The 26,359-nt window shown below is 40.1% G+C and overlaps 1 protein-coding gene across 1 annotated transcript in view; it reads right to left on the bottom strand.

The window, feature by feature from the left end:
• The window catches only part of ctnna1 (catenin (cadherin-associated protein), alpha 1), an 83,961-nt gene that overhangs the window by 10,973 nt on the left and 46,629 nt on the right, over positions 1-26,359 (bottom strand). Inside the window, exons 10-16 of the mRNA XM_012867916.3 lie at positions 25,543-25,635; positions 24,028-24,184; positions 23,267-23,467; positions 21,680-21,831; positions 16,557-16,667; positions 14,345-14,526; positions 7,428-7,533 (exon numbers count right to left, since the gene is read on the bottom strand). Coding sequence (XP_012723370.1) covers positions 7,428-7,533; positions 14,345-14,526; positions 16,557-16,667; positions 21,680-21,831; positions 23,267-23,467; positions 24,028-24,184; positions 25,543-25,635 — 1,002 coding nt within the window. The remainder of the gene's footprint in view (positions 1-7,427; positions 7,534-14,344; positions 14,527-16,556; positions 16,668-21,679; positions 21,832-23,266; positions 23,468-24,027; positions 24,185-25,542; positions 25,636-26,359) is intronic.

Raw genomic sequence — 26,359 nt, 5'->3', positions numbered from 1 at the left:
CCAGGCAGAAAGGGAAACTGGTCTGACTAAAAATCAAGGATTATTAAACCCAAAACAAAATAATTACTCCTCTGCTGTGGTTTAAAACCTTTATCCAAAGGGGAGCAAAACACCTTCCTCTAATTATTCAAAATCAAGAATGATGCAATAACTCACGCCCCCCCCCCTCCCACAATTAAAAATAACTTTGTTTTTACCAAGAATCGACAAGCGGAGAAAAGAAAAGCTGCACTAGATTAGGATAACATGCTGTTAGCCCACGACTGACCCTTGATCTGCTGAGCTGAGAATTTGTGGACTCTCTTGGCGATTTTACTTCTTTGCTGCAGGAGGTAATTTACAAGCTGTCTGCTGCAGAGCGTCTGGGGCCAGACCTGGGATTAGACTGTGACCAGCAACAGAGCCTATGGATCACCATAAATCTCCACTGATTGAATGCAAATTGGAAAAGTACACTGTGTTGTCGTTATACATCGTGAGAATGAGACTCCCACAGCACACACAAAAAGCAGCAAGAGCATGCCGATTCTATGAATATGCGAGCCCCTTCCCACTTGTGCTTCTTTGCGTGTATTAAAGCGTTTATATGAGGGGAAGGCAAACTGACAGAATTTATAGGCGACACACTGGATAACACTTTTGTATTATAAATCTCAATTACACAGCATCATTTGTTTACCAGCCAACTCAGATGAAATCCTCATAAGGTCCCCTGCAGAGTAGGGTCATAAATTCTTAATAAACTGCAGTGCAGACCTTTGTACAGCAATGACCTAAATCCTGCAGCTCATATCTACACTACACTCATTGCTTTAATTTTTAATAAGGCTCCATTACACATATTTAACAGTCTTACAAAAATAAAAATAAAACGCACACTGTACACCCGCACATTTACGATGAACAATATTCTTGGACCGTATCGACATGGACGGGTTAGGGGGGGAAAAAAAACAAACTAAAGGTGATGTGAGATGCAGCTCCATCAGTCTGGGACCATCTGCCAATGTGTTTTATATGAGGAGCAAACCCTCACAGGCCCTGCAGGCCAGAGGCACACAACGCAAGTGATTAATATGCCTAGGTTAATGAGCAGTCCCAGCATTGCATTTGCTCCTCTGACTGTCAGTATGTGTGCATCCCAGCAGTGATTCACTTAGTTACTGCTGCTAGAATATGTCCACCCTCCCCATGTGCCATGCATTGCTGCAAGTGGGCCTGTGGCCTCTCCTGCTTTGTTAGAGGTATGGCCCTAGATATAAACCACCAGCATTAGTAAAAAAAAAAGTGGAAGAAAAAAGGAGAGAAAAAAAATCTGCCACCTGGCAATTATGCTGCTAATTAAAAGGCGAAGCGCTGTTAATGGATTCATCTCTCAAGAGGGTTGTACCTCTCTCCACAAAAATGCACTGCCCCCTTCTTTCTACCTTTCCAGTCTGAAACCTGCTCTTTTCCCTCCACCCCATGACAATCTCCAGGCGTCCTTGTTGACGTGTCGGGGCCAAGAGTCACCTGGTCTGTTGGTGTTTTGGTCTGTGCCAAGATAGAAAGGCTAAGAGGGACAGCTGGATGGGTTCAGAGGCTGAAGGGGTCCTTACACTTGGCTCCGACATCTGTTTCAACAGCCAAAGCTCTTCATTTATTTATACTTTGAGTGCTTCAAACCCAAAAATCTTTTAAAAGGATGTCTGTACACACACACACACACGCCCCAACTGCAGATCTACATAAAAGACAGAAACAAGTTTCTACAAATAGCAGAGGATAAAAGGGTAAATTACTCCTCTAAAGCAGACACATCTATGCATATGTGCCTGCAGAGAGCCAATGCCAGTCAACAGAAGCGTCTCATGCAGACATGCACAGACCAACATACAGACACACACACCTGCACAACTGCCCATCTGTTTTCTTTAGGGGATAACACTGGTTTCATTAAAGCAAATGCGCATCTTCAAAAGCTGCAGCGAGGCATAGAAAAGTGACTTTCCGGGGTAGCGTATTCCCTATTCAGATGATTCAAATGCAATTAGGTCGGCACAGGTAAGACTGTTACTTTGTGATGGACGGGGTTCTCTAATATTAAAGATCTGAGGACACCTTAAATAAAATATCAGATGTGCCGGGTTCTAGGAGGCCGGCAGCTCATTATGTCTGACAATGAGGGAGGGAAGTCGGCTGCAGCGTAAAAGCAGATGGTTCCAGTTAGTGAAGGAATCCGTGAATACTATGCTTGGACACTAACTAGAAAGCAGGAAAGGCTTTACTGAATCTGGAGTGGAAAACCTAACCCTGCATGAAGGAGGTATAGAGGTAATAAGCACTGCTACTTCAAAAGCAAACCTTATCTATTTGGTGTCGGTGAACCTGACAAAAAAAAAGGAGCTTTTCTTTTCTTCAGTCTTTCACATCACAGGGCGGCGTGAGGATGAGATCTTTTGGGTCATTCTTTACATTGTTGCAATTTGTTGTGGTTTGTGGAGATCATTTTGTGCACAGCTCTCCTAAGTTCTCATAAGTACATTTCAATCTGTTTTGCGTTTGGACTTAGAATGGCCCAAATGCAATACTCTGATTTTCCTCTTTTTCGGCCATTAGCTTTTAGATTTGCGCCACGTTTCGGGTCACTGCATGACCCAATTTGATCTTCAGCAGTCAGTCAGAACGCCTCTCATCTTCAGAATACTTTGGCATACGAAGGTGTTCATGGTTGACTGCAGGGAGCCCAATGTCTGTGGTTGTAAAACAAGCCCAAATCACCACTAATCCACCACCATGATCGCCATCTGCAATGAACTTTATGCTGTGCTTGGCTTTCAGTAAACAGGGAGTACAAATATTTCTGCCTTGATATCATCCGTCCAAAGGTTCATTCATTCAGATGACCCTTGGTTATGCTGCCATCTGCTTTTAGCCAGAAGAGAGCTTCAACCCTCCCCAACGGATGTTTTTCAGCGTTTTTCTGTTTACACAGTCGTGGACTTTAACAAGCATGGCCTCTAGAGAGGACAATGAGGCAATTCTTGACAAATGTCTTAAATGTTTGGCAGCTGTGAATAATCTTTCTCGCTGTAGGATGGTGAAGTTCAGGACGTTTGGAAAATGACTTGAACCCTTCTTAGATTGATGGGCTTTAATATCAGCTGCTTTAAGGTCAGTAGTGATGCATGTTGCCCCTGCCTTTGGGTTAACACACAACAGAACGCACTATAGTAGAGAACGGCCAACAGACTGGTTTTTATAGTGGTAGCTACACTGGCTAACGATCTGGTAATCAAGAACATTTGATTGGCAGAACCAGTTTTTTTAACTTTCCCCTCTTAAATCCTGAATAATCCCTGGGAATCTTGCCTCCTCCACAAAGCATTTCGTCTTGGCTGAAAAAAGAAGACAGTGTTGAATTTGTTGTGTTTTTACCACACCTAGATATAAATATTTAAGCACATGACAAAGGCCAGGTGATTTCTATTTTGTCCTGCTATGTAAAACCTTAGAATTGAAGGAAACTGTCCTTTTACCATGGCGGTACCTATTCCACAATAGACAGCCTTTATGGTGCTAGTTTTCGCCAACATGTCATCTGTTGTCATCAAACCAGAGTAAGAGAGCCTGGCAGAGCCAACTGTTATCTGAGCAGAAATCTGTGACATCTGAAGACTGTGTCCTTTCAAAGGAAACAGCATTCTTGAGCAAAAGTGGCTTTAGCAAAAGCCACAGCTGGTGCACCTCTCCGACAGAAGCAAACAATATCCTTTCAACACAGGAGCTCTATGTGACAATAGTGTTTTGTGGAAAATGTCAAAACTGAAGTTTTCCATGTTTTGCAATGAAATCTATGCATCTCTCCCTACAGGACCGTCCAGTGCATGCATTTAATATCAATTCGAGTGACTGAACACATATTTCAAGAACTATGATTTCTAAATTATGGATGTTGAGATGATGATTTAAGAAGATGGACACAAGAACATTGAGACCAAAACTTTTGATCCTGAAAAATTATGTAAAAGTTGTTAAAACCTAAAACAATACTAGCCTGTCCCTGCACTGTAATACAAACTTGATGCTGTTAGTACAGCAGTGAATGTTGAAATTTGGTAAAAAGCAAAAGAAGAAATTCATGTTATTTGGGACACCATCACTATTAATTAAATCGCTTATAAAAACCACCGTTTTAGCAGAAATAACTTGGAAGAATTCATTTTCTTTGACTTCTTCAGTCTTTCACACATGGGAGTGGGGTCTTGGGTCGTTAAGGACTTAATTATCTGGTACCGTTTTGAACAATTCAAACATTCTCTAAAACCCATGATCAGCAGCATCATGTTTAATTTTAGATGGAGGAGGAGCTGGAAATATTGAGGATAACTGGTTTACATGTTAAAACCAGCTATGTGAAAAAGAATGAATAAAAAAAGTAAGAACTTGATTTGTGATCAACGTACCAAAACTAGGCTGATTCCAACATAGATCATACAGAAGTTGCCTTCTTTTACTGGATTCACAAGCCCTGAAGCCAAAACTCTGATGTAGAATCAGCTTTACAACAGAGTTCAGGGCATTTTGGTTGCAGGTCAGATTACCAGTGGTATCTGCCACATGTTAGCAGTAGAGGTTGTACAGTGTTGTGCCACAGATTTAATTAAATCAAAAAAAAAAAGGTTTGAACTGCTAAACTTGCGCTACATTTGAAATGCACAGCAGCCATAATGTATATTGGATTTGGGTATGTTTGGGAGATAGGGCTGGGCAATAAATCGAATAATTTGATTTGACCATCCATACATCCATCCCTATCCTGAAAGGGGAAATTGATTTGGTAAAAACTTGCAATGTTAAATATAGGTCTAGCAAAATATGTTGTGGATATACTCTAAGGTTTATTTTTTTAACCGAGGATTTCTGCTATGTGCAGTTAATTGTGCCGCACCACCACACCTTCAGAATCAATTCAAAAATATGTTTAGAAAAAACCCAATCATATGATATAGCATAGCTACTGTATATTTCTGCACTTATTGTAATAAGAGTTTAAAATTGGTTTTATATATCATGAAATGTTAAAATTTACTTTTGAAAAGTCAGCTTTGGCAGCTCCTGTCTGTCGCTGAGAAGCTGCTAGTGAGTGAAGCTCTGGTCTCTATAGAGAAGGAAAACTAAAGACGACAGTCCAGAGTTTCCTACTTAGCGACTCAAATTTAGGGACTTTTCAGACCCCTTTCTGAGTTTTTGGTCATTTAGCAGCTTGACTTCAAAGCAGCAATCTGTCTATTGTCATGGTATCACAACAACTGCTAGAGCCGTGGGGCCTCCCTATTCCCTCAGCACTGTCTCACAGGCACATGCAGCTGCTGTGTGAGTTTTGTGAAACAGCAAGTTATTACACTATTAATCACAATAGGGACACTCATCTTTGTTCAAGCGGAACCTTATTTATTTTTGCCTTATTTTAAGGTTTGCACTTCAAGCCCAATAGGGAAATTGTCTTTGGTTTGTTAATTTTTGTGTGTCAAATAAAAACAGTTTATTTGAATGATTTCTGGATCAATGTGTGCTTCTGTGCTTTTTTGTCCCTCTTATTGTGTTTCTGCCTTCTCTAACCCTTAGTTGGTCAAAGCAGATGACCGTTCACATGAAGCCTGGAGGTTTCTCCTTCCCTTTAAGCTTCATGCTTGCTCAGTAAGAGGGATTGCTGCAAAGCCATGGACAATGCAGATGACTCTCCCTGTGGCTCTACGCTTTTTCAGGTGGAGTGAATGCTGCTTGTCAAGACTTGATGCAATCTACTGGGTTTCCTTAGATTGCAAACGTTTTGACCAATCTGTATAATCTGATTGAATTTGACTTTGGAAAGTGCCTTAAAATGATGTGCATCATGAATTGGCACTATATAAATAAAATTTAATTGGGAAAAAAAAAATCTATCAAAATTGTAAATCTGATTTAGCATGAAAGAAAATCTGAGATTTTATTTTTTAGCCATATCGCCTAGCCCTACTTGGAGACTTACGACTTCCAGAGTCAGAACATAAACTTCTTGTTGCTTTACTGACTGGAAACTCAAAAAAATTAAATAAAAAATGACTCCGGAGTACAAACTGAAGGCAGCATTAGTCCCAAGGGTTTCTACCTAAAACTGCACGCTTACAAGTATCATTAAATCAGCATTAAGAAAATATTTTGAATTGATTATTGCTTTAAGACAAAAATAATCTAATTGCATTAATAAAGCAGGATGGCCAGAGGAGAATGTCCTCACCACTTTGCCTAAATGTTTTGATCTTAGTCACCAACATCTGTCTCAATTATACCAAAAAAAATGTCAGTCCATCCAACTTGCCAAATGTGTCACTGAAAGCCTGGTATCTCCCAAACACTTCATCCAAGCAGTCGTTTTCAATCGCAACACTGCAACTCAATATACTGTGTGGCTTGGTTTCATTTTGCAACACTGCTTTAATATCTTTAATGGGCTAAAAAACCTCCCAATGAACAAATCTTTTCACTAAAACTTAATTTTGTTAGTATCGGCTTAAATACAGAGCAGTGGTGCTGTTCAGTCTTCAAAGCCCATAAAGAAAAATAACACGTCATATTTTGGGAGCAAGGAGTTTAAGAACCAACAAGCAAGGATTTACCTTACATTAAACCTGCATGAATTACAGCCACAGCTAAAGTATCTTTTCCTGACTAAGTTTTTATTCATGATTTGGTATTCTGCTTCAACCAAATCAACCCCATGCATTATATGGTTGCAATGCTAAGTCGTAGCAGTAAGAGCAAATAGATTAGTTTGATCTTTCATAATGAGATAAAAACCACAAGGTCAGGAAATGGAAGAAACACTAAAGGAAAGTTTTATGCTGCTTACTGTTTGTATTAAAACTGAAGGGGGGGAAAATTAATATGATGGGTAATAATGACTTCTTACTATGCTGCAATTCATTTCAATGAACTGACAAGTTTCTCACACCCTCAGTGAAGGATGGTGATTTAAGAAAACCTTGATTTGCTTTGTCATTTATATGCGATTCATCAAGTTCATCCCAATTCTGTCTCCCTAAAATTAAAAGAAGATTGCAATTCGATTAATGGCGTTGCTCTGCTAATATATATGGATATTATGAAGAATTTAAAGCACATCAAATACTGTTTCAGCACAGACAACTTTAAAAAGGAGAAAGCAATGCAGCTTTTTTGTACAAAAAAAAGTTTGAAAGCTTTAGATACTGCATTATTTCAGAGCATACGTGTTCAGTCAAGTGACGTCTAAAATAAAACAGAATAAGCGACTATACCCAATCCATAAATACCTTTCAGAAATTAAGAGGGTTGAGTAAATGTGACTGCAAGAGTTCACAGGGGATGGCGGCTCAAATGTGCAGCTTACATCACCCCTTTTTGCTTATGGGTTCATTGGGACTTACCAGGTCAGCGACGGTGCGGCCCAGTTTGTCCATTCTCGATCCCGCTTCTGCAATTTTCTTGGCGGCGCTGATGACATCAGATGTATTTTTCAGTGGGCCCTTCCCTCTGAAAATGGAAGATGGAAACATCAGTCAAAGACGATTTCTCTACTGGAGTCAGAGTAACGCAGCAGTAAAATCTCCTTAATGGGGTTGCTTTTTCTTTAAGAGCCTTGTTTTCTGTTTAAAGCAGTAGCGTCATAAACCCCAGGAACGCTGTAGGTACAAGACAGAAATATAAACATCTGAGCACAATGATCATAATAAACAGAAACCAATCATTGGCATCATGACGTTCAGAGACAAACTGTGGGTTAAAAACTCACAAATGTTAATGGACCTGAAACTTTTACACAAGATTGTGTTAAACAGAACAGTAAAGGCGAAGATAACTAAACAAGATTAATTAATTCAAGAGAAAGGTTATTTGTAAATAATATTTAGGATGTGACCCAATACACATCAGTTCTTGACCCCATTGAGAGACGAGGGCCGTCCCAACACAGGTCAATCCAGCTCTGACCTGACCCACTGTAAAAGCTCGTCAGCTATTTGGCTTTTTTTCGGTACCCCTCAAGGGACTCTGGGACACAGTTGGCAAGAGAGACAAATTGGATTCAAAGCTGTTCTCTCCAGGCTAAAAAAAAAAAAAAAAATGAGCCGTCCAACCCAGAACAGATGGAATTTTGTGTTCTGTTCTCTCGCTTCCTCTCTCCTTCCCTCCCATCTACAAACCTTCCTCCTCTTGTTCTCCCCCTCCTGCTCTCATGCTAAACAAGCCAGGGTCCTAGTGGAAAAGGCCATGCGTCAGAGAACATACTGGAAGTCCTCCTGGGACGAGTCAACCCCTGGGGACAGAGCTGAAAGCATTGTGATGCTTTAGAAAGGGGGGGGGGGGACTGCATGCTAACAAAAAGGCAGCTGATGATGAGGTGTGCTCCAAAAAAACATAAGGAAGAGCCACAACTGATTTATATCTGAGCAGTAATATCCCCTTTTTTATTAGATTTATATACAACCAGTGGTCTAAAGGAACCGTCTCCTCCATGCTGGGAAAATAAACGAGTCACAAAAATAAAACAAGACAGAAACGCTACACAGCAAAGATATTTCAGGATGAACTTGTGCGGATAAACAGCAAAGTATTTCCAGGGCTCCAGAATCTTGACTCCTCCAGATGTGTGTAAACCAAGCACTTCAGTGACATGTGGCTGCTAAAGATGTAGCTTGTACCCGAGCCACACACACGCGCACACGTCTCATTCATGAGAGCGGCCATACAGCCACGAGCACTGCTCAACTTGACATGAATTCCTCTCACACACTGCAGATTTGTCAGGAGAGGTCAATTACCCATTACGACATTAACCTTGGTGGAGCTTTACAGCATCTCAAGGTTCAAAGGACAATCATTCGGGCGTAGGCTGAATTCACTGGCTGCCGACCTTCCCTGCGCTATCAGAGATCACAAGAGTCAAGGCATAATGTACAGTTATATTTGCTGGCTGCCAAAAATCGGTGCGCTCCCCAAGACACACGAACAACAAAAGTGTAAAAGCAGAGGTGGTGAATGGAAACACTGGAAATATAATTCTTCTATGCGTTAAACCCTGAACGGCAAGTTTTATTCCTGAGTGGGAGCGTCAGTGAAATAAAGTAACAAAAAGGTGTGTTTGAACTGCAGAAAGCCTTCCCAGGAACCAGAGCAGTCATTCCCTTCCCTCATAAATCCCACTGCAGGAGAAAGTGGGGGCATATATATATATATTTTTTTAAAAAAGACTTCAGTGGCTTGATCCCTTCATAGAACCTGTCTGTGGATATTGATCCATGTTGATGTGTTGTAAATCGTCTAAAGTCTGTGAATAAACGAAACTAAAGCCGAGGCAAGCACTGATCAAGCAGGTAGACATTTAACCCAGGAAGCAGCCCTGGTAGAGGGACGGTACTTTTTGGGTTTACTTTGAACAAAGGGTGACATTTTGTGGTGGTGGTGGGGTTTAAACAGGAGAAAAAAGGTATTTAAACATTGCTTTTGGGATAATTGCCATTACACAGCCCCCACATTTAAAATCTGAGGCCAGAGATTATCAGCGTTCAAATCAGATCCCAACCAAGGCGAGGAAAAAAACAACAACTACTGAACTCATGTCAGTGTTGCCATGACAACATCCTTTTAATCCATAGAGTTTCTTTGTTTTTACTTTATTGCCTTTTAGTTAATTATGCAGTATTCAGCCTGGGAGGTTAGGCTTTGACAAAAACACATACATGTGAAGTATTTACACATCTCACTTTCACTAAAAGGCAGAGACTGTAAAGGGTGACAAATGGGTTGAATAAGAAACATTTTATATTAACTTTTCTTCCCAAAAATGTTGCAGGATTTAAAGGAATATACATCGTAAACCTATTGGTTTGCTTGTCATATGACATTTTATTTAAATTTGACTACATCTAGACCTTTATTGTTGGTAAACCACCTGAAAGCCACAACCTTCTAGTTTTCAATTGAGGTAGAAATAGGTTGAAACGCTGGTAAATAATCACAGGTTCGGGCAGCAGAACAACCGGGAGGTAACCCCGACCAGAACCTTTGTGTGTTTTACTCAAAAAGCAAGAGAACATGACAGACTGGGTCTGCAAAATTTGTTTAGGGTTTGTTACAGCGACAGCTTACCATAAAGTTTAATGTGACTACTATAACTTCTCGAGTGTTATCACTGAGCAGTGGCAGCTGGGGATAAAAATTTTGGAGGGCGGACTAGAGGTGGGGGGTTACAGCACAGCAATAAACTGTGATTAGAAATAAATCCGACCTACAGTCACATGCCTGCTGCTGGATTTTAGGACTGGTCGTCCAGTTTAAATTCCTATCTGATTTTTCCTTCAGCAAAAGCCTTGTAAAATTATTCTGTAAATAAATGAACTGATATTCCTTCGCTGTTGCCATTCTCTCCTGTCTTCTCGTTGTCTGACTCTTCTTTTTGAATTTGTAAGTTAGACATTTGCGCTCATGCAGCTTAGCTGCCCCCTGGCAGTGTGACTTTCAAAAGGTTTGAATTAATCTGACTGGAAGAAGAACAACACAAAACTGCTGACTGGCCACAGACATACAGAGCTGTGCCCGAGGAGAATCTTTAACCAATTAGAGATGATTGTGAAGTCACATGGAATCCAAAAGGTTTCAAAATGTACATTCACACTCGTTTGTCCAGCACCCCATGCCATTAAAAACATATATGACTTGCACAAAGGAATTACCTAAAAAAAATTTAATAAAATGGAAAAGGAATGCTTAAAAATCAAAAGTCAGACATTTTATTAAAGAACAGATGTGATGATTACTTTTTATCTCAACATATTTTTACTCATAGTACATTTTCCCTACTGTGCCTCATATTGACGGGTTGCTATTGAGAGAATGGCAGTTAGTTTTATTGCTAGAGAAAAAAAAACACAGGTTGAATTGTCAAAACTGTAACGTTGCTCCTACGTGCTAGGCTGCATTACATCCTGCTGAAGGAGGAATGAAATTATTGGCTAGGCTCCACAGTGAGAGTGCACTACAGAGGGTTCCTAACATAACAGAAGAAAAATCAAGTTTCAGCAGAAAATGTTCTGGATCGCATGGTCAAAACACAACGCCTAAAGATGTTAAGGTGAGAAAAAGAAAGGCTTTAGAAACAATGTTACATTGGTTAAAAAACAATAGATTGAAGCTGCTATTAATCTTGATAGAGAGATGAGGTCAAAAACTTTTCTCCAATGTATTTGGACGAGATGATGAAAAAAAAAAAAAAAAGCATGAAGGTAGACATGATTAAAAAAAACATGAAGGAAGAAAGTTTGGACAACACTGATGTGTCCAGGGCATTATCTGTGCTGAACTGCTGATTAGATGTCAAAATAATCAGGACTATAGAGGAGGATGAGTCCAATAATGTGAGTGCAGCACTGTGTGTTGAAAGTAATACCTGGTTAAGATGAGACTGTCCAACTTAATTCATCAGAAAATCTGAGTTTTCTTTTTGTTTTGTTATTTTTACTGTAGCCACATTTTATTGTCTAATCAAAAATGTTTTACAGTGTGCAAAATACAAATTTAATCTTAATTTTGGTCATTTATAAATGCATACTGCATCCTAAATGTTAATATTAATGCAAAACAAGAAATCCTAAATCTTGTTTAGGATTTCTTGTTAGTCATTTTCCTGTTTTGAAACCTCAGGCATTGCTTTGTACAGAAGCTTTACAATGAGGGAGAGGCAGTATTCATGCAGTATAAAAATGTCAAAGCAATCAATAGCCTCATACCTGTATCCATCCAACCATTTTGTAGTAAAAGGTTGCAATACTTTTATCCTTAGTCCTTTGAAAGCTTGAGAAGCAAGAAAAACCTGCTGGGTTCTGTGCAACCTTTCGGGTCACCGGCTGTTAACATTTCAAACTGTTCTGCCATGTTTCACTATTTTGCATATTCAGTCAGTGAGACAGGCTCTTTGACCCATTCGGAAGATGAGGATAAAGAGAAGGCATTACGTCATTACCGACGTGACTCACGCCTCAGCAACAAAATGTCCAGAGTGATTCACTCCAATTTCTAAAAGCAAAGTTAGACAAACACATCCAGTGAAAAATGCATTTAAACTACTTCCATGCATTCCTCGTGTGAACTTAGCAGTCATTTCTAGTAAAACACAAAATACATCAAGTGACAATCGGCATCGCAATATTTCTGTGTACAACACTGCAACTGCAAAGGATTGTTTGAATGCTACATTTGGCTGGATACTATATTTCAAGTGTCGTGCCTTTACATTGGCAGACTGTAACTGTCCCCAATGGCCAAACCTGGGGTCTCATTTTTACAGACTGAGATACTGAAGCTTCTTGAGAGTGGTGGGAATATTTTTTAACAGTTAAAAACGAAAATGCACTTTATTATATATTTAAATAATTTCCAGATATAAAATGCTACCAAAAATCCGAATTACAGGGCCTTTTAAAAGTGTTGAGCCGTCAATTAGTAAATCAAAACCAATCGTGTGCATTTTGATCCAATTATAACCCCAGCTGTTGACTGCAGGCCTCAGAGGATTATGTGAGAGAAAATGTGTGACCAAGGGACACAACAGATAGGTCAGGGATATAAAGTGGAAAAGGTTGAAGCAGGGTTATAAAACTATATTCTTTGAACATCTCATTAGACCTGGTTCAAGCCATTAACCAAAAATGAAAGGATTAAAGCAAAGCCCCAAACTCACAAATCATGGCTGCCTACCTAAACTGATGGGCTGGCCAAAAGAGAAGGTGCCAAGAAGCCTATGGTAACTCTGGAGGAGCTACAGAGATTCACTGGAGGGGGAGTCTGTCAACATGACTAGTTTGCACTTAAACAAGAAAGCTGTTGAAAGAAGCTACAAAGGTCTTGTCTGGAAGTTGTCTAAAGCCTTCAAAGAAAACAGTGTTAGTGTTAGAATAAGCACCGCTTTGTCCTGCTCTTTCATATAAAAAAGTTTGTGGTTCCAACGAAGCAAAATGTAAAAAAAGGTTCACCACTTTTATTCTTTAGACTGTAATGTAAAAAAAAAAAAAAAAAAAGCAGAACGGCCCTCTGAGCAGACACACAAATCGGTCAACTCCAAAATAGATAATCAAGCCGTCTGAATATAGACTGTGGTGCAGCACGCATTACAAAACAAAAATGGACCAGTGCAAAAATGACAGAGGCAAAATACACGTGTAAATGGCATCAGTAAACGTTGTGACATGGGCATGTGTGACTCCCACTGACAACTGGTAACTAGTGTGTGCTGACAGTGTGACAGAAGCAGCTGGGTGAATTCTGTATGGCAACGAGACACTGCCAGCTCAAATTCAGCTAAACTCAGCAAAGCTGACTGGTCGGCTTTCTGCACCACAGAGAGTGTGACCCAAACGCATATATATATATGTATATAAAAAAAAATAATAGCTGAAGGGTTTTCTGAGGAAAAAATACTCTGGTTGAGAATAGGTGCCTTACCCTCTGCAGAGTGGGCAACAATGTTCTGCAGTAGACAGAAGGCAGCCATTAAAGGTGTGAAAAACAAAATGGGAGAATAAAAGCAAAGAAAACTTGTTCTTTAATGATGTCTGCAGGTTCCAACACTTAGGAGGTTAATGCCTACAAAGGGCTCACAAAAACTTTTTAGATTAAAGATTGTATCTAAATCCTAAATCTGAAAACTAAGTACTTATCCTATTATTACATTTCCAATTAGTAAGCTCATTTGCTACAATCCACCCAAGGTACTGCCAAGAAACTTTAAAAAATAAATAAAAAAATCTACTTATTGTGAATTTGGCCTTTAGCAGGTCTTCGGAGGAACACTGTCCATTTAATTTTCTTTCCAGTGCACACAGAGTGCAGCTTATTTATGCAACAGGGGACAGGGAGATTTGATGCTCTGCATATTAAGATTAAGGATGAAAAAATAATAAAGAGGAAATCCTAGCTACCCCACTGCTTAAGTCAAATGGAGAGCTCTGCAGCACGAACAGCAGAGTTAAACTCCGTATGGAGCATTGTTCAAGCATGAACAAATGTTGGTTAACGAACGTAGACCTGCTGATGGACCGTATTTGACACAGTCTTAACTTTAATCCCATGATATCTGTCTCATACACAGAGGCATGTCGACTGAATGAAGACAAATACCACAGGAATATTAATATGAGCAAACAAAGATAAGATTACAGCACTGCTAATGTTTGCATATTAAACATATAATGACGCCAGGTAAATAAAGGGACAGAAAGAAAGAAAGTGATCAGAGATATTTTTAAAAACGCACCGTGACATTTCCAGTTCATTTATTATTGTTCCACCTCACCTGGTGAAGTCTGTCATCTCCATCATGATCATGCACATCTGCTTAGCCAGCACGATGATGTCATTGCCGCTGTCATCCCATTTGGATACCTCAGCATCCAGCTTGCTCTTCTCCTCCTGGAAGCTAGCCACCTGCTCTGCAATCTTTGCCTTCTGCTCCTGAGGCAACTGAGCCATGATGGCCTGGAGAAAGGATAAGAGCAGGTTTACTGGGTTGGCGCGCCAGACCCCGACATGGCATCACCATGCGAATAATACATGCGGTGTTTTAGCCCTGAGACACAACAGTGTTGTTGCACAGCAGAGGGAGTAGAGGGCAAAGGGTCATGCTAAAGACTGGGTTTGATTTACGTCTGTACCCCACAAAGTTTATTCTATTTGCTTAGCAGCACTTGACACATCAGGTGAAAATCCGTTTACAGACACATCCATACATCCTGTTGGACCAGGCAGAAAAAAAAAAAAAAAAGGCAGCTTCCAAACAGCTAATCAGACGTTCTCCCAATGATCCTGTCAAGTTACGGTAGGCAGACACCTAAGAGCAGGAAATCAAATATCATAGCAAGAGTTTTTATTCCATTACTCGTAAAAAAAGGCTCCGTCTCTCTGGAACCAAGTGAGCTTGAATAAAGCAGTTTAGGCAGCGCAAAAGATGAAAAGTCCCCTGCAAACAAAACAGGCAGATAATCTTTGATGATCAAAACAAATTGCTCGGAAAGGTACCAATGGATCATTCTGCCCCTGCGGATTTCTAAGATTAAGTTATAACTCTCCGATCTTTAAATTATTAATGCTGCCGGCCTCCAACTGCACAATTTAGGTGGAATTTAAAGTGAATTAAAGTGGACTGCACAACACCCACATACAGCTTGGCAACGTCGGCAAATCTGGAGCACTGGTGTTCGGCATGTTTACAAGACACGAAGGGACACAGGAATAAATAGCAGATCTGTGTTTCAGTGGGCTTTTCAGGGACTTTACAGATTAGACTCTTAACCTAATTATTTCACCTATTAAAATACCAAAAATCAATGGTTCCCTGAAAGACTGGAACCATTAAGACTGACAGTATAAACCCTTTAATTTATGAGCAGCAACAAAAGGACAAATGAGATCCAACTGTGTGGCAGAGCTCCACAAGAGGAGTTTTTACAAATCCTTTGGTCACATTAGCCATCATGGTGCCAAGCCAACTGTGCACTACCCATCCGCAGTAAGTATGGGGGTGGAGTGTTTGAGAGAACAATTGCTCAGACAGACTTAACAGAAGAAGCCTGTCGCAAATGACCAAAAACTAAACCTTTTCATAAACTGATAGTTTTTCAGGTTATACAATAATCCAAGAATTGTCTTCTTCAGTGTTGTCAGATGAACATATTTTATTCCAGTTGGAGGGCATTATTGAACTTAGTAACTGAGGCATGACACAAGCTTGTAGCTCAATATACAAGTAGATTTAAATCCATCTCTGTTCTAATCGTGTCTCGAGGAGACAAAGGAAAGCTTTAATATGGGAAATAAAGGTACACTTTTACAGAATGTATTTTTAACATCTCGAGATGCTTTTAATGCATTATGGGAATAACAATGACTTGTAAAAGTGCTCAAACTCCTTGAACTGGACAGCAGTAATCAGGGAAGCAGCCAAGAAGCTGCATCGATCCACAGCTCGGGCCTTTGGAAAGACGGCCAAATTAAGTCCTTTTTGCAGTTTACCACAAGAAATTGGCGGATGGGGGTCCTGCATGCAAAATGCTGCATGCTGAGAAAACTAACACTCCACACCACCTCAAACTGGTATACATGGCGTTGGCTTTAGGAAAGATATTATAGCTGAAGCTAAAAATAAAAAGGTAATTCCAGAACAAAAACCTTTAGGGTCTGGAACCACAACACTAAACCTATAGCTGGAGTTACAATGGAACCGTTTGGTACTTTGCAAATAATAATGGGTAAAATTTCAGTGCCCAGGATGTAAAAACCTGGCAGAGGCCTCCCCAAAAGACTAAGGGTTGCCACTTTTAGATTACATGTAAAAGTGAGGCACTACTTTGTGTTGATCTGTCCCATAAAACAAAATGTATCACAGTTTCTGGTTGTAATTTGACAAAGAGAAGAAATGTCCAAAAGATGTAAATACTTTAAGGCACTTCATAAACATCTGAAGCAAGTCTCAGGAAGGTTATTAGCACTAGAAGGATTGGTGAACTTACTCGTGCACTTTGGCCGGCGATGAGCTGGTCGTCCTCCGTCTGCACGCTGGTCTTGCTGCGAGAATCAAAATCTTCGGTCTCAAAGTCGGAGTCATCCAGCTCTTCTGGAGTCTTTAATGATATAAAGCAGAACAAGTTAAGGAACAGCACTTTGTAATTAAGAGAAGCACATAAAACAATATTGCCACGCTCTAGCATTGTGACGACTATTAAATAATAAACCTGCTTACTATCTGTGAGAAATGCCTTAGGGCTGCCAGCCTGGGCAGCATCAGATAAATGTCTCCTTCCCTACAGCCCAGAACATATACTGTAAACGCCAAATGAATATGTAAATCAAGTGTAATGTGCTGCCTGTGCATTTTGAGTGGGAAAATGAAGGTAAGGTTCTGGTAAGAAACATATTGGAGCAAACATTTCTGAGGCCCATCTGTTGTTGCTGTTTGAAGGAAAAAAAAAAAAAAAAAAAGTGATTTGTTAAGCACGAACAGCGTTGTGGTGGAATTTTGCTACTTCGTTTCTGATCCTTTGCCTCCTCTGTTGCCATGAATACTAAACAAGCCAGGAGCAACAATTTCTCTGTAAAGAATATTCAAAAGGAATCTGAGCTCAATAGGTTACGCTTAAGGCAAAATATAACATTGACGAACAACGGAAAGTATTTGCTGGAGATGTGGCGAGGGGGGATGATGATGCGGACAGATAAAGGTGCATTATCGCACTTGTGCCTCTATTTGTGCTTATCCAACTGTCTCAGTCCTCCCTACTGTAATGGATTTGGAGCCCTCGTGTCTAAAAATAGCCGAGAGTCTCTGAACAACCTTATAGTCCTTTATGAAATTGTGGAGATGGTCTTGTTCTCAGGGGAATATAAGGGTATAGTTTCAGATACAAAGCAGCGGTGACTCTCAGGCATGTCATTGAGTCCAGACACTGCTGTTCAGCGGGGCACGCATCCCATCCTCCGTGGCCTGTAAAACTGATAAGCTGTGAATGTGGGTGGCTTAGAAATGATAACGCGTGGCGGGTACTCAACAATAACCTGCTGTTAGATTACATTAATAAAGCGCGTTGAAACAGATACTTTGCCAGTTAATTTACACTTAGCATTAGCTTTCTCCTAGTCACACTTAATGGCAGCTTATGTCTTCGCTGCGGCTCTGAAGGGTGAAATGCTCCTATTCATCTTTGAAATTACCTGTGAAGGCAACACAAGACCGGATGCCGCGTAGGAAACAATCATTAAGAAAAGAATGGACGGGATTTGAAATGGCTGTATTATGACAAAGCCAGAAATCAGGCCAGCGCTGCATCGCCGAGTGTCGTTGTCAATATGGATAACTCAGTTCAACAGAATCCCTCGTTGTTTTTTTCTTTTTGTGACATCGTAGGCTCATAGCCTCCGTGAGTTGAACACAGTTTTATTTTAGGACACTGCCAGTAAGATCGCCGTGGGTTGTGATGCACTGCACAAATCATAAGGTAACGACAACGGCTGCCCCCTGTCTCTTGCTGTCAGCAGCTGGCTGACTTCGAGTCGGTTTCATGTCTACAAGGCATATTCTCAGATGTCACCGTAGGTGGGAAGTGGGTTCCAGCTGCCTTTCATATATCCAAGGGACATCCAACAGACTGTCTGTGAACCACTTAGAGGTTAAAGACACATCCATCGTAAAGTAGGGAAAAAAAGGAAAACCAACCACACGCTTGTCTGTTTTGATTTAAGCAAGTGGGGGCTTACAGAGAGTCTGTGTGTTGGTGCAGAGGAGTGGACATGGCCTCTAGAGAAGTTTTAAGCTGATTTGTAGAATTTCATACATCTTTGTACAGCTCAATGTTTTACATGTTAACTTCCCCCTGAATGGCAGTCTAGCTGGTAAAGATCAGCGTTTGTTTGGCATAACATAATCAGACCTAGAATAAAGACTCAGTTTTCAATCTTTTATCCATCTTTAAAGAAAGAATAGGTAGGGATGCAGTGTGAGCAACAATATTACCAAAAAAGACGGTTAGGAATGCATTATTTGTTCGCTATTATATCCCAAAAGGTGAGGATTTCACATTCAGAACGCCAATAATATAATCAGTCTGCTCTTTGGTGTCACACTAAAAGAGAAACACCCAAAACGATAGCACTCAAGATGCTTAAAGTAGAAGGTGTTATAAATACCGTAACCATACAGAATAATGAGGTGAAAAATGAGTTATCACAACCAATATAAATCAACACAGCGTTCAAGTTTAGCATCCTGTGATTTATAAGACTTTGCAGCAGACATTACTAAATTGCTTAGGCTTTAAATGTGAATAAAGGAAGAAGAGAGGGTGAGAAACGAATGGATGAATGATGAAACAGCGGAAAGATGAACAGATGGATGGATAGAGGGAGGAAAAAACAACGGATGTAGTGTAGATGTCTGGTTGACAGGTGGAGGAGAAAAGATGGAGTTAAATGATAGACAGATGGATGAAGACCAAAGAAAAGAGATAGAGAAAATTAGATGGGACAAAACACTGGAGAAAAAAAAAAAAAGAACAGACGGACGGATGGATTGACCGACATAGCTTTTAGAAAATGGGCTAAGAAAACTTTTTTTCTATTCTCACCCAAAGCTTAAAAATGCTTAAAGGGGCAATAAGTGATGTTTCTCCACTGAGTGGAGTTTGAGCACTCGTTTGAGCAGTCTGTAGACCAAAACCAGATGTGCATCAAGCCATTCCTCTCTCTCCAGCACTCGGCACCCTTTTCCCCTTCTCACCCACCGGCTCGTATGAGCCTATTTGCAACGGATAAATACACACCAGAACAGCATCACCTTTCAGAGGAACATGTCTTGTGAAGAAGTAACTCATAACTTTATAATGCTGTTAGCAAGAGAACGTTTTGATCCGATGGCCGTGCTCGCCGCCATGTTGCACCTGGCGGTGGCATTTTATGGACAGGGAAGAGCTAAAGCCCTGAGTGGCAGCTGTTCACGTGCACGTGCCGGCCCAGCTATGTAAACAAGAGATAGGACAACAACACAGAGAGATGGTGTGATGTTTAACCATAGTCCATCTACAAAGATACATTTAGTTCTTCACAAAACTATATTTTGAAATTTTGCTTATTGCTCCTTTAAATCCCATATTGTAGGATCTCTGGTAAGACAGTGTTAGAAATACTACAGGAAACAATGTCGAAACATCAAATCTAGGCTGCAAAGATCACCCCTCAGATCTTTTGGCTCACTCTGAGGTTTTAGATAATGGAGGAAGTTTGATTTGTCTCATCGCTCTGTCCCAAGCTGGCCGTTAATGGCAGAGCCAATCAGTTGGATAAACTATGAGTTAGCAAGGGTTTCCCACTAATCCTCTGTTAGTTTTAACACACATGCACAATCACACACACACTCGCTGATCCTCCATGTAGTGTTTAGCCAAGCCCATAAAGCCAGTGTTAATAGCTTAATCTGGAAGACAAGAGAGGAGCCGGGGCTGATAGGAATGGAGTTCCCATGCGCTGCAGTACAGCAAAGGAATGCTAATTAAAATGTCCATCTTAAATCAGATGCTCATTATAATGCAAATGCAAATACATAATAGGCCTGCTTTCATTTGCCTTTTGTCCATGTCTGAGCAGCATAATTGATGAAAACCAATAAACAGTTTTAGAGCTAAACTGACAGCAAAGAACACGGCGAGTAGACAAATGATGCCAATTGAAAAGATTCAAGTGCTGAGAGCTAAGGAGAGCAAAATGCATCCTACCTGCACAACTTACACTACTTAATCCATAATAAGGTCACATATATTACACAGCTGAATCAGCTATGCAATATAAGTGAACTAAAGCATCGCCTCACCTAGACCCTGGATCTCTCAATCGCTGACCTGAAGCTTAGGAGCGTTCTATCCAGGAAGGCTTTTAATAATCAGGAGCAACGTAGCATTTTAGTGCCGATTTTTAACTTATTTATTCTTTTATCCGTTTTGAATGATTTTATCGTTAGCCGTCTGGTTGGTTTGAGTAAAGGACTATATAAATAGATGAAAATACTCATGGAGGAGATATTAAATGGCAGTCTTAAGTAGTTACACCAGTTACCCTTTAACTATCCATTTCACTTTTTAGAGCAGCATAGAGCTTTGTAGTCAGCTCATTGTCAGTCAGTGATGCTTCAATGGCTCCACTACCATCTGTCTCAGTTATGGTTCTACTCGGGCAAAAGCCATTAACCCACACACATCTAAAGGCTGCTGCTAAACCACATTGCATGCCTGGTCAATTAGGTCGCCTGTTTCGTGAGAAAAGTTCATTTCTGGCTTCTGAAACTGCACAGAAAGTTCCTCTTGCACTGCTAAAAATAGCAAAAGGCATAAACGAGCATGCATCACCACAACTTAATTATGTCTTATGGTAGATATTAGCAATAAGTTGAAGTATTTATACTTCTGGAAGAAGTGGATGTTTATGCTATTGAATGGGCAAAAGCTGAGTGGTCATTAAAAAAAAAAAAGCTATAAAGTAATAAGTATAGGGATTGATCTGTAATTAAGTTGGTTCCTGCAGACCTTTATAAAAAGACACTGAAAGTGGCTGATTAGGGGTAAATATTGACAGGACAAAGGGCTGTCTGTAGATACAGTTGAAATGAATATATAATACTGAGACTAGAGCAGAAATTATATAAAAAAAATATCTACAGGCTGAATAAAATAGGATTTAAATAAAGTAGGAGCACATTTCAGCCATCATTAGCACCAGACAAGAAGAGACGGTTACAGTGGGATAAAAAGGTAGGCATGGACCGTGGATGGATATGTGACGGATCAATGAGATTATCCCATAGCTGCCAATAATGAAATAAAGCTGTGCATCTAGAAATGGCCCAGGTTTTAGTGTCCTTCTTTTCTTTATTTTATCTAAAAGAAAAAACATCTTAGAGCTATTAGAAGTTTGTTTTTCATTACACATTTCCTATTGTAGCCCACAAGGCCAAAACCAAAAGTGCTTTCTACATTTTTTTATTTTGATTAAAAGCAACACAAATGACAATGTAAGCAATCCTCCCATGCAATTGGTGGGCAGACAGAGAATGGGAGGAAAAATTATGGTTTGAAAAAATAAATCTGTAACGTACCCTGATCATGAGGACCGCCTTGCGTATGTCGCGGATGCCATCATAGACCAGACGCGATGCATCAATGAACTCATTCTCATCTACAGGTTGTGAGGAGTTTGCACTCAGGGCCTCCACTGCTGATTCCACTTGTTCTGTGAAGCGTGGCATGACTGAGAGAAGGAGGGAAGAGAAGAAAGTGTCAATGAAAAGTGTTCCCCAATATAACTTTTATTGTTAAAAAAAAAAAGAAAAAGAAAACATGAGCATAAATGAATCATACAAACAGAACAAGGAACATGCAGGGATTCAGAGTACTTCTTAAATTATATTTCATCTTCAATCCAGAACCTGAGAAAACCAGTACCTAAATTATGATGAAAAAGGTCATAAGAGAAATAAAATCTGAAAACCTTAGATGGGTGGCAGTGTTTCCCGCAGGTATTAGCTTATGCGAGGCGGACCGACTCGCGGAGCGGGGGGGGGGGGGGGGGGGTTGCTTGTTGACGACACGTTTTCCGCGGACCGCGGAAATCTTAAGCTTTCTGCCTCTCAACTAGAAATATAGTTATACAATGAAATACTGTGATTAAATCATGTTCTCATCCAAATTTAACACTCGCATCTATGACACTGCAATTGTTATGAGATGAATGACTCTCTAAACAGAGGAAAGAACAACACTTGGTACCAAGAAAGCATTTTAAATTCATGAAACCTAATCCCAGTTGCTTCCAGCTAAATCAATGTAACTTGAACACAAGGCTTTAGTGTGATGAGGATAAAAAAACTGAACACCTTGCATCGTCTTATTTGAAGTCCTCAGAAGAAAATCTGTCAGCATTTTATGGCTGTTAATGGGGGCACCCCGAAGGGGGCCGAGCCATTTCCAAACCTGACAACCGAAGACATTTTCTGTCACATTAGCTCGCTGGTGATGGAGGCTAACAGATACATGCTGGCTGACTAATGATATAACGCACTATTTGGACAAAATGACTTCTATGATCCAACTTGTGTTAAGTTATTCGATTGTCTCTGACAACTTATTAGCAACGTGGTGAGTCACAGGATGGATTACCCAGTGTGGGGAAAGATGAACAGAAAATACAGAAAAATCCACTTTCCACAATTGACTTTTTTAGTCTAAAAGCCAGATCTAGATGTAAACATATTTCATTTTCTAAGAGGCACTCATGTTTACCCGGCAATAATGAATGTCAAAAGGCAAGAAAGTGAAAGATGGATGGATCAACCCCTGCATCAGAACTAAAACCCATCAGAAAGCTAGCAAATAAAAAAATGAAATCAAATACAAAGATCAGATTTGTGTATCGTGCATGTCTCTCTTAAAGGGATACTTTTACCTTTTTCATTAGATTAAACCAATGTATTTTTCCAACATTAATCCCCATTCTCGTTTTAAGAGGCACGATTTTTCAAAAATATGAAAAGCAGCAATCAACCTAAATACCTGTAGAGTTGCCTTTCGACAGCTTGAAAGAAATCTTTGTATTCATTACATTAATGAAATGCATCAAAAAAAAGGCAAGAATACCTAAAATTCTAAGGTTGTTACGTCATTAAAAACGTATTTCATTGGTATACCTGAGTTAGTGAGCAGCTTAGTAGCTTCCAGAACCTTCTCCGTGTAGACGCCGGGTTCATAATTGTCCATTTCAGAGGTGACAACATGGACCACTCTGGCGGCGCGGCCTCGGATGGCCCCAGCTGTGCGATCCAAACCATCAACATCCTTTTCTTGAAGGGCAATGACACACTTATTCACGTCCTCCAGGATGTGGTTCTCTGAGAACATAAAGAGGTGAGAATGGTCCGAATGAATAGAGATAATGATAAAAAAAAGAAGATAAAACAATAAGGATGTAACAGTTTTATTGTGAGTTGTAATAATTGTGAGTTTACATCGAAGCTTACTGAAAAGGGTTAAAGGCAAATTCTTTGGCTGGTTATTAATGGGAAGCCTGTAAAGGGGAAATGTCCAGTGTGTAAATAGCTGGCCGTCCTTGGGTGGAGGTGAGTGAAATCACTCTACTCGATGCTTAATGAGGGACTTTCACAGGGCACGCCTGACAAAACGTTTGTGTGCACCGACAGCACAGGATGTCAATTCCAGATGTAGTTCTAATGATGCTTCAGATTTAGCCTAATAAGACCTGGCTCACTCATCCAGAAAAACACCAAAGATGTTTATCGTCTGAGGTGTTGTTCCCTTTGTAAAATTTTGATTCAAACTGAAATGTATACATATTTAACATGTTTTTGTAACGTTCATTTTGAAAGAGTTGAGAACAGGCTGGTGTGTTTCTAACACTATTGCAAGGGTATGACGGTGATTTATCACTTACCAGACACGGACAGGAAGTCGTCAATCGATGTTATGTCATCAACAGCGTCGGTGAGGACGCGAACCTGCTTTTCCCACTGATCCTTGAACACGTCCATATTGTCTTGGGCCACCTTACTGTTGGGCTTGGCAGCAAGGGCCAGTGCTGCATTAATCACCTGTAATCGCCAAATTACAACCATTAAAGCCCAATTACACCATAGCCCTCAGCCACAACATTAGCATACGCTGATTGCACAAAGCTCCCCCACCCTCCCCGCTCAATGTTCAGATTCTATCAAGAGGCAAATTCATCCCTCAGAGTGATGAGGGGTTTCAAGGACAGCAGATAATAAAACTGTGAGCAGCAGGTTTAGATAGAGGGTGCGTCTGTGGGTTCGAGTGAAGGAAGCGGCTAAGAAAATACTTTAAAAAGTCCAGCGGCGGCAGAGTGAAGAGAGCTTAAACGTCTAACATGAATAAATAATCATGTAGTGATCAGCATGGCTAGGTGTGAAAATAAATGGCCACATTGCAAGAAAATTAGCTTGCATTATGTCAAGGAACGTCTTTTTAAACAACCCATTTGTTGTTTTAACACAAGATAAATTTAGAAAGAGATGCAAGTATTTTTAAAGGACAGAAGCTAATTAAAGGAAGAATCATCTTCTGACAAAAAATCAGAAATCACAACCAGAAATGGGCTAGTTATTCTATTCCTAGGTCCAAATCCATTTGAGTGAAACGCCAGAGAAAGAGCAGCATGAGAAGCTTCCCTCAGCTGTGTGGAGAGGGATTCAGTTCTCTCCCCTCCCCCACTTGTTGCTGACACTGTCAGTCAGCTGGCCAAAATAAGGCTCCTAAACTCGTCCATTTAAAAAAAAAAAAAAAAAAAAAAAAAGACTGGAATTTTTTTTTTGCTAAACAAAGAAGACAGTCATGATGCGACTGTCACAGCTTTTATAAAAAGGTAACGTTTTAAAACAAGTAAGGCAAGCGATGAATGGCATATCTGTAAAACAGCCAAGAGCTCAGCTAATTAACCAATTTATGGAAGCTGGTTAAACTTATTCTACAACGAGCACTAAATTGTGCAAGAACCACTTAAACTACCACCAAATTAAAAAGGGGTTTATTCTAAATGTTTGCTTTCATCCATCTCCTAAAATGCAAATGTATTATTATTATTACTGTAATAACCCATGTTATTTTGGTAGCAGTAAGAACTGTTTTAATTTAAATAAAATATCTCAGATTATCCTAAATTGTTTTACAGGTTTGTCTAAACACCATGATGCCATCATATCTTTTAGAAAGGTGAGAACCTTAGTTCTGACAGTGGAGATAAAAAAAAATTAATGTACCTATCAGATCCATAAAACTGAACACTGAAAAACTAAATCTGTTATTTGTATCACCTTCAAACAAATGCATCTGAAACATCCAGTGCAAGCATCACAAGACAAATGATGTAAGCTGTGAAAGATGAGCACAATCGCTGCACTGGATAAATGATAACTACAAAACACCTCGTTACCTGGGGGCACAGAGTTTCCAGTTGAGAGGCTGCCATGCGGACCAGCTTCACTCCCTCTTCATTGTTGGAAATGGAGCATGCCAGGTTGGCCACCTAAATGGAGAGCACAAATAAATCTATTTTTAAGCAGAAAACAGCCAGTGGCATAAAAACACATTACATAGGAGGGGGTGAAAAAGCAACACAGATACATAATTAAACTAAAAATTTGTATTTTAGCTTGCTTTATTCGTATTGATCAGAAGTAGAGCAGCTCTGCCAAGCAACTAATCCCTGAGGAATACAAGCTCAATGTTGCAGATTAATTCATAAAGCTCCTAAAACGATACAGTCTGATGGCAGAGAGGGCAGCCGCAGAAGGAGAAAAACAAAGGCTACACTGTTGATTGAATAGATAAGCCCTCTATTTTTTCCTACAAACAGTAGTACATTTCACTTAATGCAAATCCAAGTTGTAGCTGATTACTCAAGGATATGGTTATTTCTGAGTGACTAAATAAACAGGCTGCCAGATTGCCATCACCCTCCTGGAGAGGCAAACAGTCCACACTTTAAGGGGGGAAAAAAAGAAACAGCAGCAGAATAAGAACTGGGGAGCAAAGCTGAACAAATGTGGCCTGTACCTGCTCACTTTTATGGATTCGGGGGAAATGTTCACATTCTGACCCATAAACCGAGCTTCCTTTTAATTGCATCTAATGAAACTTGCATTCTCTGAAGGAGAACAACGCATCTATGAATATTTAGATGAATTTAGGTCAGGGAGTTTAAAGATTCCCATTTGTTGGTTGGGATGTGCTGGCAACAATGCAGAAAC

Source organism: Fundulus heteroclitus, chromosome 23 (genome assembly GCF_011125445.2).
Source record: "Fundulus heteroclitus isolate FHET01 chromosome 23, MU-UCD_Fhet_4.1, whole genome shotgun sequence".
In the NCBI taxonomy this organism is placed as follows: Eukaryota; Metazoa; Chordata; class Actinopteri; order Cyprinodontiformes; family Fundulidae; genus Fundulus; species Fundulus heteroclitus.
The sequence above is the reverse complement of the archived record's forward strand: the minus strand, read 5'-3'. Positions and strand labels throughout refer to the sequence as shown.